Source organism: Varroa destructor, unplaced genomic scaffold (assembly GCF_002443255.2).
Source record: "Varroa destructor unplaced genomic scaffold, Vdes_3.0 BEIS01000004.1, whole genome shotgun sequence".
In the NCBI taxonomy this organism is placed as follows: Eukaryota; Metazoa; Arthropoda; class Arachnida; order Mesostigmata; family Varroidae; genus Varroa; species Varroa destructor.
In genome coordinates, this window is record NW_019211457.1 from 41,662,929 (window position 1) to 41,682,745 (window position 19,817).

At 42.4% G+C, this 19,817-nt stretch overlaps 1 protein-coding gene across 28 annotated transcripts in view; it reads right to left on the reverse strand.

Moving 5' to 3' along the window:
* shot (dystonin-like protein short stop) overlaps nt 1–19,817 on the reverse strand; it is a 240,444-nt gene that overhangs the window by 71,407 nt on the left and 149,220 nt on the right. For 16 of the 28 annotated variants that reach the window (XR_015327269.1, XM_086988303.1, XM_086988306.1 and 13 more), the window contains exons 3-7: nt 15,964–15,984; nt 14,847–14,894; nt 13,618–13,644; nt 12,352–12,519; nt 12,031–12,123 (exon numbers count right to left, since the gene is read on the reverse strand). Coding sequence is in view for 27 of the 28 variants with exons in the window: in XM_086988303.1 (XP_086844429.1) it covers nt 12,031–12,123; nt 12,352–12,519; nt 13,618–13,644; nt 14,847–14,894; nt 15,964–15,984 (357 nt within the window). In the remaining variant the exon portion in view is untranslated. Of the gene's footprint in view, nt 1–4,062; nt 4,812–12,030; nt 12,124–12,351; nt 12,520–13,617; nt 13,645–14,846; nt 14,895–15,963; nt 15,985–19,817 lie in introns of those variants that run through there. The other 12 variants (XM_086988319.1, XM_086988313.1, XM_086988318.1 and 9 more) reach the window with 5 other exon arrangements.

A 19,817-nucleotide genomic window follows, 5' to 3' on the forward strand; every position in this document is an offset into this window, starting at 1 on the left:
CCGGGAGATCTGTTCTTCCTTCATCTTACGGGACGAAGAAAAAAAGTAACTTGCGAAAGACGACAGGTACGACGACGACAACAATCAAGTCAGATCAGTTGTTCGACCAGTGGTTCAGACGGACTTGCTGCTTTAAGCTTCCCTCTTCTTCGATCCTCGCTCGAACAATGACATAAGATCGGTGCTGACTAGGAATAGTCTTTTTCGTTATGGCCCGTGCAAAATGCCGCCGTTGGCGCCAGCAGCTGATACAACAGACGTATCAGCAAACAAGACCGGGAACATCAAGGACTGAGTTGTTTCCGTTGTCATTGGAACGGCTGGCGTTCGTTCGATATACGTGCAGTAGCAAACACCAGGCGTCGCTAAATCAGTACTACCGCTCCTACTGCGACGAAGACAGCTTTCTAGACTTCAGACAGGAGTGTTCCCGTCTGTACAGACCGTATGCTCGGATATGGCCATAGCAGTCTCATAGATCGCCGGCATTAGCTGTTTCTGTGGCCATTACTAAAAATGAGTGGCAGGATTGTATCACGACTCAAACGTATGCCAAGCACACAGACATCGTTTGCCTGTCCACCCGAAAATATGTGCATAGTTTCAGCTGCATATATGGTGCTTTTCGAGTATACTGATGCTTGTCTATAGTTCCGATAGTACTTTGCAACTAGCGGGTGCAGCTGGGGATCGGATACGACCGACCGCAAACTCTCTGAATTCAAGGACAAGAACTGGTGTCACATTATTATGACAGGGTCAACGAGGCTAACTTATTACATGAACAACATAAAAAAACAAAAGGTCCAGCCGCGCTTTGTCTGATTTCTTTCTCATACAAACACGCATTCGGCACGTCCCAGATCGCATAGGCGACATAGACTACACCAGTCTAAGACCACTGCTATTTAGCTTGGTCAATAAATCCTTACACCTTTAACAAACACGCTTTTATCTCCTTTCATTTCTTTTAAAAACTAAAACAAAAAAAAGCCAGAAAATTTATTTTTTGCTTAGATACTTTTTTGGTTTAAAATATTGCTGTTCTTCGAATGATTCCTGTTCAAGGGGTTCTTCGAGGCTCTGCTTTCTGTATATACGTTAGCGCATTGTATCGCCGTAAAAACCGATAATCACCGACGCTTCATCTCACTTTCGAATGATTTAATACAATGTTATTATGGTTTAGCCTGCCAATTCGCCGGCAGACATGCCGCGAACCAGCAGCTTAGATACCTGCCTTATTTAAACAGATTCGGTAATCTAGGAGTTTGTTACGAACTTCATACTGATATAAGAATAACACTGAAAATATCAACAAAAAGCCGTAATTGTAATTTTTTGGAGTTGAAACAAGAAAAAATATTTCCCTTCTTAACGGTGTATCACAACACAGCATATCATACGTAATTATATCATTAGCGTATGTATAGTTATGTACATAGATGTCTTCTTCGTGTGACACGAGCAGACGGTCACATATCTACGTTCATTCAGATATTCATCCGGAGCCCAACCTCTTTCTTCAGATCGAGGCGCTGTCATCAAAAAATAATTGTATGAATGGAATGACTCGTCAGATTCAGTCGGTACTCGATCAGTGGCTTCTGTTTCTGACGGAGCCACTGACATCCCCCAAAGTCATTTTCAGATTCGACTGGCGGCGGCGACGACGGCTGCTGTTACTGAGTCGCGCATCGCGCACCGCCGCCTCATGCATTGCCTGTCTTCAACGAAATTTATTCCAGGTGTTGTATTTGAGCATCCGGAGACGCGGAACCATTATTTCATCGTGAGACTACCAAGTGATAAAGCATACGCGGTCAAGTTACGCTCCTGTATAATGACGCAAGCGTACGCGCTTTCTAAACTTGTTTCAAACTTACTGCGCGTCGAACGCTGCTATTACTAAAGATTTGATACGAAACTTTTTGCGAACTTCATGAACGTTCTGCGCCATTTCGTTGGTGTATGATTATTTCGGGGCTCACATCTGGATCCTGTCTAATGTTTACAGGAGGAAGGCTTAAAATAATAGACAGCTGATACAAATATATTAACATACTGAAGAGAAGCTCGAGAAGAGATCTTCCACGCGTGCTAAACGTCGAAAAACCCAACTGTCCATACATGTCTTCTAGAAGCGTACTCCACAAATTCGGCCTACTGTTAATGCACATTATATATATATATATAAAGCATTTCTATCTGAAACGTCGTACTTATTAGCTGTCTTCTTATTTCCATTCATGTTCTCAATGTAGATTTGAAAGACTCGACAAATAAATTTCATTCATGCTTTGACGCTGCCGTATTCTATAACGCATAGCAGTTTGGTCGCTCTGAGCACTTCAGCCGTGAGTCTATCATTGTGAGGATCAGGAACGGACCCCGCAGCAACAATAGCACCGGCTAAAGCCCGTTTTACTTCGTCCATTGCTGGTACAGACAGGCGTTTGCACACTAACGTATAGCGTTTACTCACTTAAGCAGAAAACGTGCTACAGATGATGTTTAGCTCGAAGTAAATCGACGCAGACGGCAGATGATATGGTTACTGGCAATGCAGTAAATCGACAATTGCCACTACCGCGATAGACTCAGCAAGACAGTCAGCGCGTATCCTTTTGGGGGTCCATGCATTGCAGTGCTAGCTTCCGTATATACCATATAATACATATAAATCAAGACTAGTAATCATACAAATAATAGCACACAAATAAAGCGAACAAACGCAACATGGCGAAATGCACGGTCGCCAACGGCGGCCCTCATGACAGCCAGCAGCGTGAGCAACAACGATTACCGCAGCCTGCTGATTATTGCGTGGGCTCATTGACGTGCTCCCACGTCCGCATCAAGCCTCCGAATCGCTCAGATCGACTTCGCCAGTTTCCGAGTAATAGAACTGCCAGTTACTGCTGCGAGAATAGGCGTCTTCGTGAGAAAACAACGAACAATGGAACCATGATTTTTTCAGTTGGCACAGAAAAAAAATCACCAAACTATTCAACTTAAAATGGAAATGCATTGCTCATTATAGAAACGTCTGCTTTTTCATCATCGAACTTCGCCTATCCCGAACTTCTTTTTTTGTAATCACCAATATTCGAACCCAATCGACTAGATGAATCAGTGGCCCGTTCTGTAGCGTTGCCGCCTCTATAGCCCCCAAAAAAACATACCTCATGAAGTAAAGAAAGCTCTACTGAAAAAAAATTTGTCCCCTAAGACAGATTTGAAGTAGAAACTGGTGACAATATGTTCCATAATACGTTCCATTTAACTTAGTATCTTAATAACAATAACAATAGTAATGTTTAACATAAACAAAAAACAGGTGCTGAGTTCGGGAAATTTTTGGAAATAGGCAAACTATTCATATCACAGTGTTAATATCGGGTGTCCAAGAGCGACATTTTTACCCGACTGCACCGATAAGTTTCGAAGTTCCTGTCATGGAGTCATGTTGTTCTCGCCTCACACAGATATCGCAAAGCGAACTTCGCCACTGTACGTACAAAACGTATAAAAAAAAAACCTGCCGATCAGATGAATATACCTCTCGAATAACGATTCTTGCTATAAATGCTAATCAGAGAACAGAGTGCATGTCGGTGACCTGAAGCATCGGGCGGCAATGGTCCTTAATGGTAGAACACGATAGTGGAACATAGAGTAGAAGAGCCAAAGACATATATTACAGGGGGAAAATTTATAATGTGCACAACTGCACATATCGAAATAGGGAAACGATTGAGCCAGTCATTTACTTTACACTGATTTACATTTAAGAGACCTTAGGTTTTGAAGTACAGAATGGGTAATATTGAAGTGAAATCCGATTATCGTAAAGCCGTGGCGTTGACAAGCCTGCAGTGTTATGACGTCAATGAATCGCTAACGGACTTTACTGACATAGCTTCCCTAGCAATGTGTCTACTCCCAGCGAAAATCCAAATACGCGTACTGGATACTGGTCTGTGGCCCTTCGGTAGAGCACAAGGGATCGTGTTATAAAAAAAAAAAACAGTTGTGAATTAATGTGCGTAATTTACAGACCCGTCTCGTGGGAATGCAGGAACAGGAGCTTACAGCATCGGCACATTTTGGACGACAGTCTTCGAGGCAGCGACTTCGGGGTGAATCTTCGTCAAGACACCGTGAGTTAAAGCAGCGGAGCTTGCTGGCTCCATTTCCCCCCATCGCCTTTATTCAACCTCCCTAGCGACAATTTGCAGGAGGAGAATCCTAGCCGAACGCAGCCCGTGTTGGCCGGCTCCACATCCGAGTTTATACCAATCGGCGGCGGTACGCAGGCCCACCGTCGGCTGTCGATCCGATTCCGTAGGCACTTTTGTGGAAACCATAATCAATACTTGAGGCCATCCTTCAGCAGCGCCTCGTGCACTTCTTAGCTCTTTGATATATGTAACACTTTAGCTAGCTCGAACTGCGAGACACAAGACCAATCTTCATATTCCGTATATATAAAATCCTCTCCAACAAAATTGATCATCGACTGTCTTCCAGGACGCAGCTGCTAACACACAAGTGTTGACGCACCGATAGTTAGCTTAAATTGAAACCTTTACAGTCAAATAGACAAAATGTTTTTTCGATCCTTTCTTGCACACTAGACTAAGCAACTGATTAAAAAACAACTTCGATCAAAACATGTGGACCTGTGTTCCTGCGCAGAGTAGAGCGGGTGTCTCGCTTAGCGCTCGCCTAGCAGTCGCGCGATCGTGAACCGACTATCGGCCCCGTCTAACTCTGCGGTTGGTACCATACAATTGGTAGGAAGGTGCTGCAATGGCATAGGAGCAACTGACTGCCATTAGACTGACATCACGGAGGCGCGATTCGAATGTTTGCTGCCGATATTCAGCCTTAGTCGGTCAGACATTGACTGCTATCCGACCTGCTATCGAATTGTAGGCGCTCGACTCCGTCGACTTGGCCGGTCAATGGTAGCTGGCGAAGGCAGCGACCGGTACGTTATGCCATCTGTAGCAGGGCAGATCATACGGAGATAACACTACAGCGGATGCTGCAAGAAATTGACTGGCCTCTGCAGACTGGCGCGTCCGTTGGCTGGGCGTAGGTCTTCATAAAGACGGTCTCGTCGTGACAGTGCCGTCTGCAGTCTCCTCGCCAACGCGACGCTTTTTGTTGTTATTATTGCTGCTACTGCTGCTGCTGCTGCTGCTGCTGCCAGTACTTCTATTGGCAACAAAAAGGCAAATAAAACCAGCTCCAACAATAGCCGAACGGCTAAACATCACACCTGCTAATGTTTACTAAACAACAAGTCAGATGCTGTTCGTAGTAAAACAGGCTTGTTCCGTCTTAAATAGTAAAAGCGTCTATCAGGACGCCTCGCAGTAAGTAATATTACAGAACCAGTATCAAAGGGAAGCTAATAAATATAGGGCAGTTAGCAGAAGACTGTAACAGGACAGCCGGCAACCGGCGACCGATCAAGTAGCTCCCTTCTTAGTTGTTCGGCCTGATCCAGGGCAATGGCAGAAAGATGTGAACGGCTTCAAAAACAGTGATGATCCTAACAACTTTTGCTGTTCCATTATATAATAACCTAGCAACAATAACGAATGGTAAAAAGAACGGTTATAAAAGTCCCAACGTCAGTAATGTCATAAAATCGCGTTTTGTGAATCGATCTGCCCGTTCAAGGTAACATGTTATTTTAAATGGGTCATTTGTCAGGTCAAGTGGCCACCAGCTTGGCCACGTTGACAGCTCATCTTCTATGGAAACAATCATTCGATCAGGACTGCGGTCAGGACTCAAGACACCGCTTGAGTGGGGTGCCCAAAACATACTTCCTCCTCTTATCACGTTTTCACGTTTGTTCGAAGGCTGCTCCGGGAAATATATATATATATATATATATATCTATACCGAGTGCAAAAGTCAGGTATGAATCGTTGGTACAGCCCTATAGCACCTGAACGGTCAAGCGGCAATTGGGTATTTCCGTCACGAAAACAAATGCTATTCTTCCCAATGAATGCCGTAGTTTTAACTGGCAAAGATACATTGAAACACACATGTGCATCTCAATCATCATTACTGTGAACATACAATGGCATTTATTAATCCTTAATCACCTCTAATATATGATCGTGCTGTATATGCTGCTATCCACTGGAATAGAACGAGAATCCATGATGTGTAGTATATTGTATTAAGTAAATGTAAAGATAGTCAGGTTATTTTGTTTGGATTTAGCGCCCAAAAATTGTTCTCATTATACTGCTGTATGGGAGCAACCATTCTGTAGAAATTAGATATAAATATTACTCAAGTAAGACCATATCTGCTGTTGATACTCAGCAATAAAAATTTTTCTTCACACAATAAAATAGGCTTGCAACCCTTGAATTCGATCATTTCATTTGTGGAACACAGACGATACCATAGACGGGCTAAAAACTGAACTTTATAGTAAGTAACTTGTAAACTAGGAGTAGCAGTTACTTCAGCAATGCATAAGGAGGGTCAGTGAACCAGTTCGTAAGCTCAATCTCATAACTTTGCAGATAAATATGTAAAAATTATCACTTTCTAATTAGTATAAACGCTGGAATTTTCTATGGAGTTTATTACCATTAACATGTATGTATGTTTTATGATAAATATATATTGTAAAGAGCCTACGTGAAAATCTATACCAATAAAGTAAATAGATGAAATTAAGTCGAGTTTAGTTGGTCGTTGTCAATTTCTCGAGAGAATAAAAATGTCGTATAACAGTAGGCGCAAACAACCTATTCGGTGTTAGATATGCTGCTATTCAACTTCCTAAACTTCTCGACAGTAACATCCAAGGGGGGGCTTCCTGCAATGCTTAATCAGGTTCGAGATCCTCTCGCCCAGCACCATGAACTGTAACGGCTCTATCTGTCCTGCGTTATGCTAGATAGTTCAATTTTCAACCGTAAGGATAGGTTTTTGAAACGAACCTAAAATTTTTATCCATTTGCAGCATTGCGTCTCGCCGGCCTGAAGCAATCCATTGCGTGTCAGGACGACTTGAACGATACCGACTCCTGGACCTGATGACACCCCATCGAATCACTAGTTCAGTGAAACCGTCCAACCATCAGAGGCAATTACAGCAAATCATTTTTTCTGTGTTTCTTTATTTGTTCAAGCGTGAAATCGTGCTTTAAGTTATTATACTGCAGGCGATAGATAACCACATACACATATACAACCCAGACATTAGCTATAAGCATACGAAAAAAAAAAACGAATAATCCATCTACGTAATGGTGGACCCATGAAAGAAAGTATGCGATCTATAGAAAAAAAAAAAAAAAAAAGAATTTACATTTTACCCTTTATAGTTAATTAGAATTATGTGTCTCGGTCGCTCTTTCCCGTTGTTTTTCCTTCACCAGATTTTCTGTTTCCTGTTGCTGTATTTCCCCACTCCACTTTGCCATTATCATATTGTTACTTCTTAGTAGATAACGACCTATACACGCCGCTATCTAGCCGTCGTCGTCGGTCGGTCGGTCGGTCAGACCGATAGTCGAGTGGATAGAGACCGAAAAGAAAGGTAACGCATAGGTCCGTGATCACCCATTCGACACGCCTAGCGTACTGTACGAGGTTAATGTTCTAATCTGCCGCTAAAATGTGACGAACGTGCGTCAAGCGAGACCGGGCACTCGGTAAAATCAGACAACGAACGCGACAATGACGATGAAGAGGAGGATGCGTCGATTTCATGTCTAATCAGCGGCTCGTTCAGCCGGTATCAGTACATTTTTTTCATTGGACAAAACTCATCATGGGCATTTTCGGATCGGAATTTCGTAGCGGAAGGACAGGGAAACCGACGCATCGTATGGCAATATCTTGATATTCTGTTGTTTTTTTTTCTGGTTTCAACCTCGACTATTCCATCTGTGTGGGCAGGTCTTCGCAATTGCCTTTTCAATTTCTTGTCACAACTTGTCTTTACGAGGAATCAGCCGGGGTGGGTCTGCCTAGACTCATCTGGGGTTTCCCCAACAGACCTATGAGGCGGCGTTGTGATCATACAAGGTGCCCGTTTGTATCCATTAGCCTGAACTTTTTACTTTTTGTAGTCATAGTTTGTGTTATTGATATATATATCTATAGTAATCAGTTTGCTGGTTGTGAGATTTGAATCAGTGGTGGCCGTGTGGCTTTTCTTTCGTATACTAAAAACACGCACGTTTAGTCATGCAGCCTACGCCCCCCTCCTTCCCAGTTCAGTAACCCCTCGGGGTAACGTGGTATCAAGACGCGGGCGCTTGGACAAGTTCGCATTGGCAAAGTTAGATTTCATTTAATGTGGCCATTAAAATTATGAAAATAGAATCAGGTAGCCCACAGCCGATACATAGGCGGTTTCGGTAGCACTTGCACTTATATGTATATAGCACATATTGTAGCACGGGTATATAATGACTACTACGATACAAACTCAGCAGAGCCACATAGATAATTATTTTCGGCCAGCATGCGGCGGAGGCACAGTCTATGAATGTTATGCATCACTTCAACATTGTTTCGCGTTGGTAGCTAAAGCTGGATTCGTTTTGCCGAGCAGGAAGTACGGACAATGTTCGGCCATGCTATATTAGCACGCATTTAGATTTCCTACATCAAACTGAAACAAACCACTCAAGTACTCTGTACGCACCGTCTCGTACAAAATATATGAAATATTGCCAGGGATACGCCGGCTTTTTAGACTCAACTCTTCCCACTCGATCATCGTCTGAATACATCTCAATTTTTTAATGCCTAGATTAATGGTATGCTTTTGTAAACCTTCATTTCTAAGTGACCGCATCACACACTGGCCCAGTGAGTACCCGCCGGCTACCCTAGACATGTCGTGCTAACGAATGTCACGATTATTTAAAGATCGACCCCTATGCACGTACGCACGCACCCAAACAGACAACGTGCTTTTCCTGCTCTTCCATTCGCAGGGGTCTATCAGCGTATACCCACAGGATAGCTGTTACTCCAACTCGTCATGTCCTGGACGCCGTTTTTAAAATCGTTATTCCTTATGGCACGACTGTGGGCAGGTGTAACAGATGAATCGACTCCGACTGTATATTTTACGTACAACATACAGAAAAGTTATCTAAATAGCCCAAAAAAAATAGAGATGCGACAGAATAAGAAAACGTTTATCTAGTTTGAGAGATTATATATGACCATCGAGCACGCGTAGCTCTAAAGCATATTTTCGTTTAAAAAATATGACGAAATGTTCGCTTTAGCCAACAGACCTTACCACTGAAACCGCAAGTTCCCACACCTATAATGCATTCAAACTAACTACCATACATATATGTTAGTATGCGACAAAACAGGGCAAGTAGCAATAGAAACACTAATGGCGGCTGTATCTGCAGCTATGCTTACCATTTATTTCCCCGGAAATGTACAAATGAGAGGCCGATAAGCAAAGAGATAGACAGATACGGACAGATTAAAAATGGTTTGCTTCCGCCGTTTCTTCTACACATACAGGATTTTGATTATAATCATCATTTTCATTAGCATGACGGTAACCAAAATCATTATCATCAGGTCCCTTGCCGTATTTAGAAGTAGGGGTAGTGGTTGCGGTCGTAATTTTCGTCCAGATTTAGTTTCCATCATTTCATCCAGTCAACCAGTTCCTATGTGAATATGTGCGCACGTACATATACGTGCACAACCACCGTGCATTGTTCATTCATGCGTGCTGCTGCTGTGTTTGCTGTAACCGCGTCGTTGTTATTGTTGGTGTCGTTGCTTCTGTTCGTAATATCCGCTCGTTCATTTACGGCGCGTTGTTGTCATCGTTGCATAGCCGAATGCGCGGACAAGTAAATGGACGGGTCTTGGCAGCGGAGAGGACACGGTAAAAGAACTCCCACACACGTGAGATATTGCCGTTTATTTACTACAATCACAAGTACAGATAGCCGTTACTGCTATCGTCGGCTGTTGATCCGACGTCAATTGAGGTCGTCGTCAAGTAGGAGATCACGCCTGCGCCGTGATCGTGTTTGCGGTAGAGCTGATGTATCACCAGATGTGTGATGGCGCTGTCTGTAAAAGGAAACTCCCACAAATATAGCGGGCCTTAATCGGCTAGAAGCGATGTCGTCATTGCTGTTGTTTTGTCGCCGTCGGCGCTACTTGTCGCGTGTTGGCTACCGCCATTAATGCAGTACATACATACAAGGATCCACATAGAGGAACGGACACTAGCTACAGCAGTAATAGTGGCAAGACACGTAAAGAGGGGACTTTTTTTCTCTGTTATAGAGCCTTACAGTTATGCGTTTTTACATAGCTGCATTAGCGTATAATGCCATCGATATATATAGATCGCCAATATCGTAGCACTTTTACCATGAGCTCGCACCATGACCGTGGTTGAGTCCGAACGATCACTGCGGTATCATGAAGCGGTGAATCAGCTTAGTGTCAACCAAAATTATCGAGGAACGGCGTCTGTCGCTGTTGTTGATCAGTCAATCCGACTGATTTGAAGGGCTTCTTTGCAGTTCGTGGAGGTCGGTTGATCCCGCGTCAGGATAATAATATTCCGACATAACGCGTAAAATCCTTAAAATTTTTAACGTTCTTTTTGCCCAGCTTGAATGTGATGTTACAAAGGCGAGAAAGAGAAGCGATAAAGCTGGAAAAAAGTTTTTTTTGCTGGCTATTTACAGTATTAGCGGGTATCGTAGCGGGAGTCGCAAATCGATATTAGCCTATCGTACATTTACCACACCTAAGACAGCGTAAACTTTTTTGTAGTCGACTGCTTAAATTTCTGTGACGAAATTGGCGCGCTAATCTATTAAATGGCACATTTTTTACTTGGTCTAGATAAGATACAGATATATAGTTTTTTTTCATTGAAATTTACGTTCAGTGATTTGTTAGAAGTAGCCCGTCTATAAAGGTAAAGCGTGTACGATCTGCTGCAATCCGGATTGGCAAACTTTATTTGCTCAGATGGACTGCGAACGGACAACCAGCACTGATGTGGGTGTTATAAAGTGTGACAATATATATTCAGACCTTATTTATCTCGAATCTCGGTTCCGAAGCAAACGAGCGGACACTGACACACTATTGCTTTTTAACGAACCAGTAGATATTTAAAGACGTATACGGTTACCTGACGTAGCTTTGTGAGAGAGATTTGTTCGTGTAGCTTACTACGAAACACTACAAAATGCCGCAGAGAACAATAAAAACAAGAACGCTATGCTGTATACTTAACCCCTAAATTGACCTGAACAACTCGGAACGAAAGATGAAGGTTGATATTGTTATCGAACGTATGCGACGCCTGCTTGATCGTCCGTGTCCGGAGTATCTGAAAGCGCGGTCTCCCTATAGCCACGATGGAGGTACCACCCACAAAGCAGTCACCCATCCGAAACAGCAGACGCGAATAGCGAATAGAGCATTCTATTATAGTCACCCATCCCTGTGGCGTGTCGAAAGGCCCCAGCCCGACCATGGTGGCGCCACCTGTCGGCAGTCGGGCTAGCTATGTATAAGGTAGTGGCGCGCAGATATAAATACTACACGAAGAAGTATTAAATAGTGCTTTCCACTCTGATATACAATCTTTTTCAATATATTATGTTTTCGTAATAATAATAAAAACTTCAAAACTGAGCAAGTTATCATCGTAGACGATAACATTCTAGTATTACATACACATATTTGATAATTGCCATACCTTTACTTCATTAAGGAAGTTTTTTCTTGTGAGATAAGGTATAAAAATGTGGAAGCAAAGCGATTTAGTTTGTCCTTACTCGTTTCTTTTCTCTTTCCTACAGTTTGAATCCCTTTTAGCTGCATCACATTCAGCGCTTACTAACTTTGACTATGGTAAGTTTTACAAAAAAAAAAAAAAGATTAACTAAAGTTAATGACTTCACTACACAGATAAGTAATAAGAGCTTCGAAATTGGTTACAACACTAACCTGGAAGTGTAGGATAATGGTCCAGATGAGTCCGAGGGTGAGCTTGGGGTTGCCGTCGACGATGTCTTCCGGACGAATGTTTACTGTTTTCACCTAGGGACGTCGTCTATCATGTTATTATTATACCTATGTTTTATTTGGGCAGTTACGTTTATTTAAAGCTTTGGCAAAAGCTACAATGATTTCTTTAAAATAATAATAATCAGTAGAAATAAATAGCTTATTTCGAACGTAACCAGCAACAGCAGCACTAGTACAAGCTAAACAGGTAGTCCAATTCTTGCCACATAAGAAAATGAGAAAAGTTACAGGGGTACTTACATTCTTCGATCGGAGGAAGTTGAGCACCGTCTCGACGTTCTGCAGCTGGTGGAATCGCATCCGGCCTTTTTCGCGCTGGAGGTACTCCCCAGAAAGAACTTCCAGCAGCGAAAGAAGGCTGTGGCCATCTTTCAAATCTTCGAAGAGGTCGTCCACTCGACGACTTGCCTGTGGTCAAGTTACGATTAGAACGAGTTCGTGCACTTACTTCCTATCGTCACCAAACCGTGCTCATGAATACAGTAATTCGTATGCATATATTTTGTATACCATGGATTAGATGCGCTGCGACGAGACATTTGTATATGTTACTCATTACTATTAGTTACTGATATCAGTCAGCAAGCAGTTTAGGCTATACACTGTTCGACATCTCTACAGATACAAGAAATGATTGATTACAAAATTTGAAGCAGTAAATATCTTTCTACAATGCATTCAAATGGTTTATCTTTATATTTGACTATGGGGTTGACGAGAATATATGGTGTTTGTCTGGATTTGTTACACAATACCTTGGTGCAAGTTTTTTTGGCGTTAGCGCGATAAAATAGTGGCTCTGTGGGTATCAGTACCAGCGATTATGTTCATTTGTGCTTTGTTTCTTTCCTTTATTATATTTAAGTGTGTTGATTGCAAATATCGGGCAATGGTGCTGGTCGTGTTTAGGGTTAGGTCGATAATCGATACACAGGTCATATTCAGGTAGCGCTTGGTAACGAATGCGGTGGACCTCAACTACCTTACGCGGTGGCTCTACGTGCTCTCGACGAGTATCACTGACATGGTCTCTAGCACAAGTAGCCAAATCAGTACGAGCCGAATACATATACGGGCACACTGTCCTTGCTGCGGGGAGTAGCGTGACCTGCAGTTACTCCTCCTTTTCAACTTGAAAAAGCAGGCGTTTGGTCTCTAGCAGAAAACAAGTGCGTGGCGAGCATCTTGGACGTGATGGCTCCAATGCTACCATCGTGCCTAGCAGCAGCTGCAAATTAACGGATGGATCAGCAGATCATTGCGTAAAGATACTCAGGCGAGGCGTTGCTAATCGATGCTAGCGATCAGCTATGAGGTGGGCGTGTCGACGCTGTAGCCGAGCTCGAGGGTGGTGAGACCCAGACACAACTGGCCGGGATATGGCTCAGCTTGTCTAGCTTCCAGTTCGCCCACCTCAGCATAGAGGTGCATTTAGGCCGAAGAAGTGGAATAGGTGATGATGCTCTTACTGGTGTTCGTGGTGCAATAACCCTCCTAAAAACTTACGAAACTTTCATCCTTTCGACGCCGACTCTGGGCAGCGGCGTAAGCAGGTGACCATTTAAAGTTGGTTGGTTCGTTTTAGTTTGAGGCCAGGCACGCCGACGAATGAACCAGCAAAACATTACCACACGAATTTGAGAGACCACGAAACGAAACGATAGAAAATAGCAGGAGCGAATTGTTAAGGGAAGAATGACGAAACGAAGTTGATTGTTTGGGTTGAGTCGAGCATAATTAACCCGCAGGACAACAGTGGTACAATCAGTAAGAAAACGTGATCAGATGAAATCGCATGGTTGGTTTGTCCGGCATCACCTCGAAGTCTCTTCGTGTCCTTCTCCACCTGCTTTGCCTTCAGCACCTTCAGTCCTAAGCATTCAATTGTACCTCTTGTCTACTAATAATAATGTGAATGTGTTGTAAAACTGACGCCCGAGTGTGCGACACGGAGTGAGCACGGATGTCGGACAGTATTACATACTCTAGCACTGATCACGTCGTTAGTACATTTTGCCGATCTGCACCTGGTTGATACCTAATAATGAAGATATGAGCGGACTAGAAATACACATGAAAACTCTATGTTTTCTATCCAGTGTGTTTGCATGTACAGTTATGGTAAATCGAATATTCCTATAAGTACGCGCACATCGTACGGTTCATACAAAAAGAAAAACATGAACTAGGAAAGCTGAACCAAGTCAAGTAGGAGCAAAAAAGGATGAACCAAGATGCTTAAGCCTTTGGAAATTAACAATGTATTTGCTCTCTAAATGATTTAACCAATGCAAGGAAGATCACATACACGTTCTAAAAAAGAAGCAAATTAAAGATTCAACATTAAGGATAGGCGCCCCATCTGGGTACCAATGAACTATGTTTACTAGACAACTGAATAATGGGAATAAATCAGGAGGGATTTCCAACAACAGCTTGGAAAAGGACTAAGATCCAAATCCAACGAAAGGTAACATCATCCACTAACGTTTCTCTCTGACCTTATGATAAGTTGTGCCACTCCGCGCCTAGGAAACGAGAAGCAATCGAGAACAATGAAGTAATGACTAGTTGCAGTTTGTTTGAGGTATGGAGATTTGACTGAACAGAAAACAATGAGATAAAATTTTAGGTTAGATTAGAAGTAAAGCTGCTGTTTCCTCAAGCGCGTAGGCGTTAACCCTTAGACTGGATGTTATCCTTGCCTATTAGCGGAACAGTATTAACCAACTTACGGTGGGTGAACAGCAAACATCGCTACACACGTGAAGACAAGTGTACGCCTGAGTATCGAAGATCGCAGGCAGATGACGCGACCATGGATGATCCAAGAAGAACCAATGCAAACGTGGAGCGAATCCAAGGAGACAGATAGAAAAAGATTATAAGGCGAGACAACGATCGCTTAAGAATGGATCAGTTCGTTCTGGTTTCTATAGTTCGGTGGCTGAATAGGTCAGGCATCATGTCTGTTTCTGACTAATCAATGAAGGAAGCTTACGAAAGCTTCGTTGGAATTATTAAAGGAAGATGTGCTTTTGTGCTGGCTTTAGGGAAAAAAGTCAGGCTGAAAGATGTAAAACGACGATCCTGCTAATCACATCACAGATTGCCTAATACATCAAAATGGATGTCTAAACGCGATTAATATTTAATAGGACATTCTGTTTAAGAGGCAGCCAAATATCTTCAAGTGATTAGAACGTCAAATATGAGGAATGAGCGGCCATATTCTGGTTGGATAAAAAATACATTTTTGTATTTATCTGATAAACAAGTGACAGATAGGCTTGTTTCAAACGGCTCAAGGAGACTCGAACTTAACTGTCTAGTCAGGCTGTCCATGTCCGGACAGCCTGACTAGACAGTTAAGTCTTGGTGCATGCTTAAAAATTATAACTTTTCATTCTTTTAGCCCAAGTTGTATCAATTTATGGGTGAACTCAAGAAGATGGTGAGCACTCTGCTGAGTTTGCGCAGTGGAGGTAAGAAGCGCTTATCTTCTGAATATTGTTAGAAGGATTTTGGAAAGCTGACGGCCGCTGTTATTTATTGATCAGTACTACGTACCATCGAAAATCACTACAAAAACAGCTCGTTGACAAGGAACTTTCTGTGCATCTACATAACGAGGCTAACCTTGTCAAATAACAAAAAAAAAATTCTAATAAACAATGTAAGAGTTGCCTTTCCAACAAATTTAGAAACAAAGATTCGGCTATGAATTTTGTTTCATACCTAAAATATTGCGTTAAGTAGAAACGGGAAAATCTGCAAGATAAATCGTGAGCGGATCATTAGCCAACGGGAAAAATCGATGACCAATGCTTAATTATGATCGTCAAAACCTACCTGTAGTGCCACCTTTAGATGCTGCTTGCGTAGAATAGAGTGAGTATAGGTTAACAAGCGTCAGTATTAGTCATTTTTATAAAATAATAATTGTGCGAGTAATATTAACAACAAAGATAAGAGTTTGACGAATCTCTATCAGCGTGTTATTTTGCATTGTATCAAAATCAAGTGATGCATTATATGGGTAATAAATAAACTAATATTAAGACAAAGTGCAGTGAGTTTAGTCGTGTTTGAAAAAATGCCTTTAGTAGACAGGTAGACGAAGACACTGCGACGTAAGCGGCCGTTGCCGTTAGCGATCTTGGTGTTCGACATCATATTTGAAATTTTTTTCTTCTAATGTTTCTTCAACGCTCAGTAAAATGTAGCCTACGCCCTTAGTCAATCTTCGCTAGATTTACATTGGTAGCACCTTCGCCCAACTTCTAAAAAACTCGGAATGGAATATTGCCATGTTGTTTGCCGAAGCACTTTTCCTCGGAACAGAAGGGTTTCACAGTTGAGGTCGAACGAGAACGACGCTCAAGAAACGTAAACAGCATGGCCAGTTATTGTCAACTAACTCTCATTACACCTGTTCAGTGCTCTAAAACTGTAACCGGATGTCCTGTCGCGTGACTGCGTTTAATACAAAGACCGCCACAAACATCCGATCAACAACACTATAGCAACTGTCACGTGATGCCACCATAGTTACTGCTGGGTTTTGACGTTATCAATTATACCTGTTGCTCATCTTGAGTTCGAAGTGAACGCTCCGCTCGGAATCTTTTTTTGGCTTTATATGTGAGTAAATCTTAAGAAGGCTGCTTGACTGCCCGAATGGAAATTAGTCTGAGATAAGACGTTCCTATCGAAAACAAGAGACACGATACGAAGATTCAGGGTGTTTGATAACGAGTTTTAGAAGCACTATTAATTAAAGTAATGATAGCAAAGTAAAGGACTGGGTGAGCGAAGCTAAGAAACTTGCAGCTGTTAAGCTCACCGTGGGTCTCATGTATAGGATAATAAATGATGTTGTTTTGTAGTAAAAGTTTTCACATTGTAAATGTACACTGTCCACTTATACTGTAGCACAAACTACAAGGAGGTCATTTAGTGGAACTGAACGTTCGAAATGCTACATTTGGCCAAGCGATTCCTGAGACGCTAGCGGCATATCAATGTAGATGTTTCGTTGCTGATTTCAGTGATTAAATTTCGGTATCTCCAGTAGGCCGCTGAAGAAGAAGAAGAAGCGAGCAATTATAAATATTGTTTTTGGCTCTTAATTGGCGAAAATAGCCAATTGTTCATAGAATTTGATCGGATCGCTTAAAGAAGCTATTTGTTATTAACATGCGTTTACAGTAGGGTTTCTTTGACAAATATCAAACCCGCACTCATCAAAGGTGAATCTTATTAAAATGTTTACAATTGCGTCATATCTGCCAGAAAGACTTGGGTAGGCGGAAGCTTTCATAGGAGGCGGTCGCGAACAGCTACGAATGCCCCTTAAAAACGACGTTCTCCGTGACTTGGATTTCCATATCAATAATGAAATTGTATGTACAGAAACAGAGCCGATCTGAGCCATAAACGAACGCTGTGAACAATTGATTTAGAGCTTATCCAACTCAAGAGAGGATAACTTCCAGTATTTGTTTAAATGAAATCTAGTGCACGGCAAATACGTTAAACTGGGGCAAACAAGTCGATTTTGCAGCAGGGGACATTTAGCAAAGCCTCGAACCGGTTCTTATGGATGAACTAATCTGGTAATCGACAATAATGCTTAGAAACAGAACGGGTCCTACAAAACTGAACAAAAAAAGAAGTACTAAAGCTATTCTGTCAAATTGAAATAGTTACGTGACCATCAAGATTTTGATTTGATCAAGATTGAGGTCTATGATAATTTTCACTCTGTTAAAAACTTTAACTGTTCCACTGCGAGGCGTCCCAGTACTCCCTTACCACTGAAACAGCAAATAAAGTTTCGTCTTCCTAGCGGTTTTAATCAAGCTGTTTCCGTAAAAGACAATAAGCTTAAATCAAGAATCACGCTGGCTTTTATAGTTACTATAGTTATAGGAGGGGGGCAAGAGGCGTCGCCAGGTGCGATGTGTAATCTAAGGTGAAACGAGGTGAACGTTCGGGAACAATACGTGTAATATTCGGCGTAAGGACTAACCCGATGTCGGCCACGACAAAAATTGACAGATCAAGCAGCGCGCGCTGACACGCCACATCGGCCACCATCACAACGATAGCGCCATCAATAGCAAGTGCACTATGTATAGACAGATGGACATTGGAATATCATGGCAGGCTTCATTTCCCCATTCGTGACTGAAGTAGCAAGTGAATAGCTCTCATCAACAGTACGAAGTGCTGCTAGTGAGAACGACTACTAAAGCTGCATTGCCGAGTACTACGAACTGACCCGGATACAAAGTTCCTTCCGGCTGTTTCCAGTCGTGTATATCATCTCCTAGCTTTGACTCGTCAATTGTACGACGTCTTCAATGCTGTTCCGACGCGTTCCGGCCACCTAGCCTTTCGACGATTTGCCAATTGTGCAGTGGTCGTCACCACAACAGTGGAGAACAAGCGTTCCTGACTTACTAGCCAGCAGACGCGCAATCCCATTGCAAGTGGCGGGCCAAAGTGAAAGATACCATATTATGCTGTCACCTTGAAGAGTGCGTGCTTCGTGCGACAACGAACACATTGCGGATGTCGTCACATACAGCATAGGGCAAATAATGGTTGTTTCAAACACTACCGCCCCCTGCCTTATAAGGCCGTCACTCTTTTTTCCAGAAGAAGTACGACAACATCATTGGCAGCAAAAACAGGCATGAATAGAACATCTATGTACACACCTGTGCCGGCAAATGGGGCATATAACATAGCATCATTTAAATGGGGCAGGGGGGTTTGATATTCCTCTTTTGGCTTCAGCACCGTTTATAATATGACAGTTAGTTTAGTATCATTACGATTATTGTTTTGGCATATATGACAGGTGATTGTCTACCTAACCATATCTTAATCACTTGAAATTTCTGATATTTACTTTTTATGTCGCGCCGAAATTCTAAAAATGCTCTGAAGCCCATTTAGGAATCGGGTCAAAATGTAGAATTCTTTGCTCTTGGAAATATATTGTTTCATGCTTGACTACATAGAACACATGATTCAAAGCGACTACATCTTGGAGAGCTGCAACACGTGTTGCGAACAGGGCATGGCACACATTTATGTACAAACGAAATTTTCTATTTAATTAGATAATACTGAGAGATACGCCACCATCGAAACGTTACAGCTTCACCATTGTCGTCGTCTAAACGATTGCGTTATTTAATGATACATTTCAAACCATTACCCTACATTTCCTATAATAGCTCCCGGTAGCAGTAAATAGTTATTATAAGTGAACAGTAGCAGGAAAATGAATACCGGTAGACATTCGCAAGTAATTAAATCTACTACTCTGGTGTGAACCGGCTGTCTGGCTGGCTAGACATGTAAATGTACCTTCCGTACTAAACCTGTTTCTGCTACGTCCTACGGTCGCGGAGCTCAACTAGATTCTGTGTTTTCGATTTCATAGCCAGAAGGCAATTGCTGATGCTCTCAAAGTGTATTTGATAACTGAATGGATTTTCTGTTGTCGGCCAAAAAGGCAAGCACACATTACGACGACGTTCTGTCCTCCTTTGGCGTCGATAAAAATGTGATATTCTTGTCCTAGAAAAGTGGAGAGCCATACTACGATGCGTGCACCGACGTTCGTGCCGCGTACAACAAAAATCTCGGATGATATCCGACAAAAATAGTGGCCTAAGCCAACTAGC